The 10,614-nt window shown below is 34.1% G+C and overlaps 1 protein-coding gene across 1 annotated transcript; it reads right to left on the minus strand.

The window, feature by feature from the left end:
* Positions 1-1,558: 1,558 nt before the first annotated feature.
* LOC149572036 (large ribosomal subunit protein uL29z) lies at positions 1,559-8,829 on the minus strand. The gene is made up of 4 exons (XM_089813374.1): positions 8,684-8,829; positions 8,421-8,556; positions 8,011-8,167; positions 1,559-1,958 (listed from the first exon to the last, which is right to left on the minus strand). Exons 1-4 carry the CDS (start codon positions 8,685-8,687, stop codon positions 1,884-1,886), a joined length of 372 nt encoding a protein of 123 aa, XP_089669500.1. The 5' UTR covers positions 8,688-8,829; the 3' UTR covers positions 1,559-1,883.
* Between the last annotated feature and the right edge of the window lie 1,785 nt (positions 8,830-10,614).

The raw sequence follows: 10,614 nt of genomic DNA on the forward strand, positions 1-10,614 counted from the left end.
TATATATATATATATATATATATATATATATATATATATATATATATATACTAATTAGCATTATGAAACATATATTAATTAAATGATGATTAAACCTTCGAGAGAAGAGACATGTCTCCTCTCATATTTATATGAGATCTAAATATGCATTTGAAAAATATCCATCACAATGGTCATTGTTGCAATTGCAAAAAAGTTCCATGCTAACAATTGTTATACGTGTCTGCATATGTGTTTGAGAGAGAGATAGTATAACTATAACGAAAACATACTACTATATTAATTACCTAATAACAAACACACACCCACACACAAAACATACTATTATATTAATTACCTAATAACAAATACATGTCTCTTCTGACTTATTCTCAATGTATAAATTCAAAAATTTGTTGCCCTTGAAAAACACATGGTAAAGAGGCAATGTCATTACATTTGCAGCAGTACTCTAAAATTCATATTCTATGCTCAAAATTCTTATTTCCTATTGGCCTATGGCCAAATTCCTTGGGAATTTTATTTTATTTTTTAAACGAAGGACGATAATGTGATTAATTAATGCTTGTCAAGAAATGACCCACCTCATACACTTTTCCACATTACCACTTTGGCTGGCAGAAATTTAAATAGTAAATCAAACTCAATTCCGTATTTTTCTGAAAAGATAAAAAAGATAGTAAATCAAACACAATGCCAAGTGAACTCAAAAATATATATATTGCTCGAGAAAGTAAACTTCTATCTTCTAACAAAGAGCTAGGGATTCAACGAGGTGTCAGAATTACAGACCTTTGCAATGCCATCAAAACAGATAAAAATTGGAAGTATCATATTAACCAAGTATTTGAAACAAATGTGAAGCGTGATTAAAAATTAAAAATTAATACTTTCACTATGCAGTAAGGCAGACGTATGCACAAGTGGGTTTCAATATGCAAGGCGTGTGTGCAGGCCCACACAGAAGTCGCTTGCAAGACCAACACCATCCATCCTTTACTCACCTGCATGGCCACCGTACATTTGCAGACCCTCCATTGCCAATTCAAGTGCCTCATTGCCATGAGCTCATTTACAGATCAACAACTCAAAAATTAAACCCCAATAAAGCAATAAACAAGTCTGATTCCAAAATCAATCATACACATACCTAGGTGACAAAAAGAGGCCATTACCATATCACTTATTACAACATTCTAAACCGCAGCTTTAGCCATCTCAAAAATGACCATCCAACATAACATCATATAACTCGTAAACAATAGAACAATACCTTAAATAATTATCCCCCGACATAAAACATCAAGATAACTAAAAGAGCCTTGAATAATAAATGTAATCTAGCCAATGTATTCATTACTAACTCTGGGAATCCTGATAATATTATGTATAAATATTAAATCTGAAAAAAATGTGAACAAAACTCCTGGATAAGACTCGTTAATCTCAAATGAAATGCATAAGGAAAAAAAGGACGCCTCTAGTTATTCATATGAAGCTTATTTATATAATTTATTATTATTTATAACATACACAAAAATAACTAGGGCAACTCTGGTGTCTGTAAGTCATTTGCTTATTGAAATCAAATTTGTCTCCAATAAAATTTAACCCTCAACAATTTAAATCTCTAGTACCTGGTACAAAAAAAATGGGGACAAATTTCAAACCGTCTCCTCCACACCCCCCCCCCCCACCCCACGTCCAATTAAAATAGGTATTTTTCCATCGATGATGAACATTGTATTGCAAGAACATTAAATCATATTACCAGTTAATAAAAACCACTGTTCAACAATGAAAACTCACTTTATCATAAAAACAAAACCCGTAGGCATACAATTGGCAATTCTACAGTTAAAAGGCCTAAATAGTCCAAAACTCTAGACTTTGATTGCATACTTTCTCATAGGGAAATATTTGTCCTTTTTCTTCTCTCTCTCTGTCTTCAATGAAGCCTGAAACATAAACGGAAAAACATCTTAAATTTAGTATGTAATTATGTTGGAACTTCTTGAATCAAATATCCTGTCAAATCAAGGTTTTGTCAAAAAAAAAACATTGTTATTAAAGCAAATTTGAATTCCTTGTTTTCAAAATGAATGCAATGTCCCCTTTTGCATATAAACATGGTTTCACTCAAAAATAAAAAACAAATCCAATAATAGTAAATACAACTTATTTACAGTAGTAATCTTTTCGCTAAATCAAACAATAGCAATTGAATTTAGGAAAATGGGAGGAAAGCACTAGGATGCCAGCTAACTGTCCACAACTAGGCCCAAGAGCGCTGAACAACCAACATAAGTCAATCCAACACAAAGGGCAGTCTACTTAAATGAGTGAACCCTACTCCTGCATCTCCCTATTATGTTTCCTTGTCAATTCCAAATATGATTGCTTTATGAAAATCAAATGAATAACTAATCCTATGATTCTTGATGGATTGGCCAATTAATTAAATAACAAAACGTGTTCTTTACTAAATTTACGAACTTAAAAATAATGGATTCAAATATGTGACATGCCAACTACCACAGAAATATCTTACTGCTTCATAATTTCAGATTATTACAGCTTATTGACCCAGTTTCTTTCTTGATCCATTTCAACAGCCAACCATATTAGGAATGTCATGAGAAAGTTTGATGTGACGCCAGGAGATTCTTCTCCACAACTAAGCCCAAGCGTGCAGTTCATCCATCCAAGAGAGTTTGACCACTTGACCCAGAAGAAAACCAACTTGGGATGGTCCACTTAATTGAGGGAACTGGGACTCCTGCATTTCCCTACCGCATCGTTCACATTGCTTCATAATTGCTTAATAGCAATCAGATATATAATATATTTATTATACAATTCTTGTTAGGTCACCTGGATACTACTTCCACAGTTAAGCCCAAGGCCATGGAACAACCATCCAAATCAATTCGACCCCTTGGCCCACAAGCAAACCCCCACTTGGGTCGAGCTTCTCAATGAGGGGTGAGCAGTACTACTGCATCTTCATAACAGATTTATACATAAATAGTAAATACAACAATATTGCATACCTATCACTTTCCTTGACATTTTGGAGTGTTGTAATTTTCTGAAATCTATTTGTATAAAAAATTGATGAAAGTATTCCTTTCAGTGTATGATTTGAGGTGTTCGTGAGTGATGATTAACTGATTGTTGATTAGATGATTGACAAATGATGGCGCAATGAATGCTGGTTTGATATTTTGGTGAATGGTGATTGAATGAAAGCTGATTTTGTTGATGTGTAGCTAGATCAGACCCCTTTTAGAGCTAACCTAGTGATGGAGCCCATTCTTTTGCAAATTAAGAGCATCCATTTCAGAAATAATGAGAAGATTCTTGAGATTGTTGAAATTCGTCATTGATGTCAAAATTAAGATCTCAAAGCATATTGAGGAATTAGTCAAAGAGTATTTCTTTTACTGATGGACTATTGTCTCATCCCAGTCATTTGTACTTTAAAGATTCAGGAATGACTATGATCAGATAATACAATGGGAAACTCACCAGCAGGAAAATAAAAATATCCAGCACATTCAGAAGCCTAAATTATGGATGGCTGAATCATGTTGGCATAATATTGTGTAAGAATCCAAATACTCATACAACGGATAAAGTAAGTATAGAAAACAGAACTGCGGTCACCAATTATTGCTTGGAGGGAATCAAGTATGAAAGTGCAAAGGTAAAAGATTTTCCGACTTCTGATATATGTTATACGGAACTGTTCTACAGTGGTATAAGGCTTGGAAATGGAGTTTCCTAGCCCAACATGAATAAAAATTGATATCTCTAAATGGAGCTAAAGAAATTTACTGAGAGAGGAGCAACAAAATAATGATAGGAAAGTCAATTCTCAGAGATTTGAAAGTCTTTACAATTCTGGTTTTAAGTTTTCTAAAAACTTGAATATTCTTCAATGTGATAATATTCTGAATTGAAGTTTAGAGGATTTGGACGGTAAGTCACCAGAAGCATCAGTTGTGATATAATTATCTTCTACAAATTCTTATACCGCTCCAGGGCGATAAAGCCAATTTTATGCCAGATAGTTATCCTGAGCATCTATAATGATGGTATACTTTTAATTCTTCTATCTTCCTCAATGTAAAGGCTAATTCTTCTATCTTCCTCAATGTAAAGGCTTGTAGAGGCAATGATTCTGCCAAAATATGCAAGTTCCTTTATGTCCAACTTTGTATCTGGATGGAAAAAACAGGCAATGGAAAGGAAGTTGAACAGTCAGCAAATGTCAGATCGAACTCATCATAACAGAGATTTTTAGATTTGAAAGTAATCATTGGCACCATGGAAAATGTATAAAAGAAAAGAGAGAGAATATTGTATTAAAACATATCAACTATGATATCAGCGGTAGCCTCTATTATGATTAATGAGCACTCCAGAATTTGTACCCAGCATCAAGTCTGAACCTGCATAGAAGTTGCTATGTCAAGAACCCCAAAAAAACGAATATGAGACTGTTGGAAAGCACCCTGTTTTATAGTGTCTTGAAGCACATCATCACCATGTTGAGTGCTATTCAGAACAATATGCACAATAGCAGAGATATTAGTTCTGACTACAAACAGGAACATATGAGTGTCAAATTCATGTTTCTATTGCCATTTATTTGTAACTAACAACTTTTGGCGCAAGTATATGGGATGTGCGATTGACGGAGAAGCTTCTTTCCGCTCCATTTTTTTGTTTTTGGCATAATCTGTAAGCATAATTATTTATTTTAAATTCTAGATTCTAAAATATTATTAAGTTGTGTCCTTTATAACTATTTTTTAAGTTCTATGAATAATTTATATGACAGATAAGTGGACGAGATCATTTATAGCATTTTAAACTTGATTATCATAGATATTGTGAAATATTTAATTATTTCCGAATCTATGTATGGTTTGTCTCCCTAACATAGGAGTTAAAGCGCATTCTAAAGTAGTTTAAAGTTGCATCTATATATTTGATCCGTCGTGTCTTGAATACTAAATTATTTATGGTTACGATGCATAGAATTTTATAAAGTTATACATAGTAAACAAACAAATGATTTAGTTTTTGATCAAGCTCTAGATCAACCTTAAACAGATTTGTTGTACAGACAAGTTCAGGAAGTCTCCTCCAAGCATGAATCGTGTTATCTAGACGAACAGATGGTGAGTATCAGAACGATCATAATATGTTATTTACTAATATTATATGTAATGGAGTGTCTGTGGAACCAGATGAAGATTCTCCTAGAAGAATGTCCAAGTTCTCTATGTTCTTGAAGCCGTCTTTCAATGAGGATCTTCTATGCAATCAATTCCATCAGCATCATGATGAAGATAGCAGGCCTGATGATAATGTTGAAGTCGATAAATTCATGGTATGCATTCACAAGGTGAGATATTTTTAGGTTCATCCTATGAGCCAAAATTGTATCAGATATATGAGGATGATATGAAATCAGACAAGCACGATGAGGGGAGCGTGTTAAATTTGAAACATAGTTCTAAATATTTTCCAAGTTTCATATCCGATCAGATTCTTGGTAAAAGAAAAGTTGCATTCCTTGAAGATGAGTCATTTTCAAAACCTTTTAGTGGGAAGAATCAACATTTGGAGTGTAGAAGTAGAGAAAATTGTATACAAGAGGAAAATCAAGCAAAGAACATTTGTTATGATACTTTTATCATTGATCAAATTCATGACATTGACATCTTTCATTTAATATGGACTATAATCTACTTGATGATTTCTCAAAAGCTAAACATGAGAGTCAAAGGAGATTGCAGAGGAGGCAGTTGGAGGACGAGCAAGGCAGTTGGACGCTAATGCAAGCAGGATGACCGAGCATTAATGTTCTGGCCGAGGTACCCATTTGTGGCCTCGCGTGGAGAAAGGGTCTGGCTAAGAAACCTTACACTTTACCAGTAAAAAATAAACAAATACAGTTCACACCTAAATGATTTGAAAATGTGTTGATCTCCGATTACTTTGTCTCATTGTTTATAACTTTAAGGTCTAAAGCAAAGACGTAGTAATGGGGAAATCCTAATTATTTGATTCTTGTTACCATCCAAGTGTTGACAGAGTATTATTAAAGTGCAAAAGAAGTAATAGTGTCATGTAGATTTTCTAGGACTGTCGTAAGTTCTTTACAAACAAGTCAGACATTATTATGAAAATTCATGATAAAAAGATAAGGAAGCAACATTAAACACTATGAGAATGTGTGACAATGCTCCAAGGACTTGTTTGGGGATGTTATGCAGGTTTGACAAGAGAGTGCTAAGCCTTTGCAAGAAATTATCATGTAAAAGATGAAAAGAACATTGTGCACAATTCACTAACGTGTGGCTGTGCTACAATAAGATGACAGCGTGTATGGTCATTGAAAATGTGAAATGTTGATGATTTTCTAAACACCTCAATGGTAGAAGACACGACTATTTGGCAGTCAGAAGTAAAGACAAACCTCACAAGCCCATGGAAGACAGACCTAAAAGGGCATGAGAATGATTGGAATTGACAGAGCAGGGAAGAGGGGTTTAGGAAGGGTGAAAGATACAATGAAGAGTGATGTAATTTGGAGTGATGCAAAATACATTATCCACCATGGTTCCAGTTTTCCAATTCATCAGATATGGAGATGCAAATTCTGTAATACACCTAACTTTGGAAAGGCGTATTAGTGCATTGATTCTATACTTGACCAAATGGGGTTGTCATATGAGAGGACCCACATCAGCATTCTATAATGAGCACATTCAGCCTATCATTCATCGTAACCGAGAAAGGCTCAACACTCCCATGCACGCAGTTGCCTATTCATTGAATCCTAAATGGTATAAGACTAGGCCTGATCCAGTTATACAGGTAAAAAGTGTTGAGGTGAAGACAGGGCTATTTAGGGCCATTTAGAAGGTGTGTTATTCTAAAGATACCAATACAATTCACTGAGTAGACCAAATTTGCCACTCTAACATGGTTATTCTAAGGAAGCCGATATTGATATGGAAACTTCGGCACAGGAGGACCCAATTTATTGGTGGAACTACCATTGACCAAGAATCAGATGCAGGGTTGGTAAGTGTTAGTTTGGTAGAGGCCAACCATGAGAAGTCTACTAGTTCCGGTGGCAAAGAGTTTGAGGATGAATAAAGGCCTCAGTTTACTACATTTGAATTTTTTAATTATTATGATATCATACTACTCAATGTAATCATCTTATGTTATTTTCACTATAATTGAAATCTCCAATTCAACATTTTCATTTGTCAAATGTTATTTAGTATTCAAGTATTTAAAAGTTCAGTATTTAGTATTTGTGATTTCACTATTAGTATTTTACGAATTTGCCAAAGTTTGATTTGAACTGTAATTCTTATACATCTTTTTATAACTAGGATTTCAAGAACTAGTTTTTATAACTAATCTGCCAAAGATTACAGTATGAAGAACAATGACCCAAAACGGCCTAGTGTAAGAAGGAAAAAAATAGCATAAAGAGAAAACCCAGACCATAACAGAGGTGACAGTAAATGGGGTCTTGAGAGAACAAAACATGTTAGTGGACAACCAAGCCTTCAAAGCAGAGGGAAGAAAAGGTCAGGTGACTGTTGAAACATGATAGTGTTGACTTCAATGATAATAACTGAGCCCTGTGACAGCTGTATAATGAAGAGTTTTGCTATACTGTAAGGTAGACTCCACTTATTCGCATATGGACTACTACTTGAAAGTGCAGAGCACGAGAGGGTTTCCATGTACATGGTGTACTTGCAAGACCCCAAAGTTCTCCAACAAAACAAAAAGTAATAAACTTAAGAGGTGGCAAGGTGTAGATGTAAATTGATGAGCTACAGTGTGCATTAGAGCATGACCCATGTTTTACGTAATCTTGCGGACAGTGTCTACATAACTACAAAGATTGTGTAGCATAAAATGCATGTTGAATCATCATAAAGGATCAGTGGATGATCACATTACCTGGTGCTTGGTAAGACGTCGTCTAATGGCACGAGTCTTCTTTGGGCGCAGGTCAAGTGGCATGTACTTCTTCTTCTTGAATGCCTCTCTCAACGCAGATTTCTGAGTCTGGGAAATAACTGTCAAAACCTGGGCTATCGATTTCCTTACGACTTTGCTGATAAAAAAATGTTCACCATAAATATTAATAGCGATTTTTAAACGAACCAAAACAAGATAAAATGAAACCTCAAACAAAAACAATATGTACAAAGTTTTAAATTACCTCAAAGCAGAATGGCGATGCAAATCAAAATTCACTTAAGACATTAAAAAACCCTAATAGATGCACTAAACACTAACAACCACAAATATTTATAAAATGGCACCTAAAACCCGAAAAACCTGAATATTAGAGAAAAAACACGCACATCTTTGAGAGCTTGTTGGGGGCTCCTCCGGTAACCTTAGCTACCCTGAGCAGTGCCAACTCAGCCTTCAGTTCCTTCAGCTGATTAAGTAGATCTGACTTGCTCTTTGTGCGCAACTCGTGAACCTTGATCCTCGCTGTCCAAAACCAAAAGTAAGCACCCGCAATTTTCAGTCCAAAAACAATGCATCAGACTACTGACGGATGCAGATATATGAACCACGTCGAAACATTTTCAAATGAAAAACATTAAAGATTTCTTACCCATTAGTTATCCGGACAGTCGAAATCCGAAACCCTGCGTCAACAATCCGGACTGTTACAAATGAACACCTATGAGGAAAAATTGCAGGCGCAATTGTATGCCTTCGAATCCACAACGTGCGCTTACGATGCTTTAGGGTTTGTCTCTATCATTTTTTGTGAAAGGGTGTTTTAATTTAATCGTAAACTCAACCAGCTTTTTCTACTATTTCTATGGTATACTATGAGTTTCTTTTTCTTTTTCTTTTTATTTTTTAAAAAAATTATCTAAAAAAATTGGTAGTGGTTTTTTTTGGTTTAGTACATGTGAAATGGCTATGCAGCCGATAGAATGGATGTTTACTTGAAATAAATTTATAATTTATTTATTTCTAAATATGTGGTTTAAAGGTTATTCAATATTTAAATTTTAGTTTATGTTTATTCATTACACCTCTTTTTTTTAGTATATAGATGTGTTCAACAAAATATTATAGATAAAGAAATTCTCTAAACTCATGTTAACCATATAATTAAACTCACAAATATTACATATTTTATTTTATTATTCTTATCAATTCTTAAAGTTATCGTATAAATAAAAAGTATATAGAGGGAAAAACTTTATAATTTATTTTTTTCAAGAAAAAGTACATCTAAATCACTACAATTAAAAAAAGTCAAAAGACAATAAGAGGAACTCATTGTTGTTGCATGGAACCTAATCAGACTCAAGGGTTAATTTTGTGGAGTTTGTTCAGTACCCAAGTGAGAAATTGTTGTTATGTGGAGCCTAATCAGACTTAGAGGCTAAATTTTCCCCACTTCGTTCGGTGCACTTTCCCTCCCAGTTCTACTTATAGGGGCCATGGTAGGGATCAAGGAGTAGTGCCCCTTCTGGGGTCTAGGGGCAATGCCCTAGAAGCCAAAAATGGATTTACTATTATAAAAGGTGTCAGGAGTTGTTTTTTCCATTAGACAACCTGTTTTAGCCCTAATTTTGTAAGCGGCATAAATCTTGTATAAAATGGCTAAGGGTTTGGGATTTGATGATGTATTTTGATTTAGTAGCTTATTGCAGTGGTATTAAGTTACAAGGGATTGCAGATTGTAATCAATTTGCACTCACTAGACAATAATATTGGACTTGTTGTTTGGTGGATGTAACCCAAGGATTTGGTGAAACACATTAAATCTTTGTCTCTTCTATTTTGTAGTGCCTCATGTGTTTGCATCATGTACCTTGTTATATATTTTGATTTGAGAGATACTTTGATACTTATGTTGGATGACATTGGGGATGACCTAATGGTCAGATACTATATTTTGATTTGATAGTATCATAGATGTTAGATGCTATGTTGTTTAGTTTGATCATATCTGCATGATGATGCTTATTGATGTGACATGATGCTTTATGATGATATCTGGTTATTTTGTATTCAGACATATACTATATTTATGATTATATGATGGACTTATTGGATTCTGGATACTTTGATTTGATGCTATGGTTATTTACTTCATTCATGCTTTGAGATGTTTTATGATGCAGTGAGTGATTTAAATAGATTATTTTAATGTGATTAAATAAATGGTTATTTATGTAAATTAATGCATTTATTGCTTCGGCTATATTATTATATGCAATTGCACTTGATCGTGTTGTTTAGCATGCATGATTTATATCCCTGGCAGTGGCACATGGAGTTAGTGATTCAGTTGTTCTTACTTAGCCAATGTCGTCCTTGTATGGTTGGCATGTCCTATTTAATTGTTTAATTAAACCCTCCAATGATTTAATAAATTCGAACTCATTTGCATTATGTGATTAGACTCGAGAGAGTGTCTATGCATTTAGAGGTTTGCATTTGTCACAAAATTTATTAAGGAATATTGTGATTTAATAGTTTATGGGAATTTTATATTTGATTTAATTATTTTAATTCTCA

Source organism: Cupressus sempervirens, chromosome 2, assembly GCF_028749045.1.
Source record: "Cupressus sempervirens isolate cs-2001-9-10 chromosome 2, ASM2874904v1, whole genome shotgun sequence".
NCBI lineage: Eukaryota > Viridiplantae > Streptophyta > Pinopsida > Cupressales > Cupressaceae > Cupressus > Cupressus sempervirens.

Excerpts from the sequence above, each read along its gene's own strand:
- LOC149572036 (XM_089813374.1), bottom strand. Across the intron at positions 8,168-8,420 it reads CCCAACAAGCTCTCAAAGAT|CAAAGTCGTAAGGAAATCGA; the intron begins GTGCGTGTTTTT and ends TTTTTTTATCAG. Across the intron at positions 1,959-8,010 it reads GACGTCTTACCAAGCACCAG|GCTTCATTGAAGACAGAGAG; the intron begins GTAATGTGATCA and ends TTTATGTTTCAG.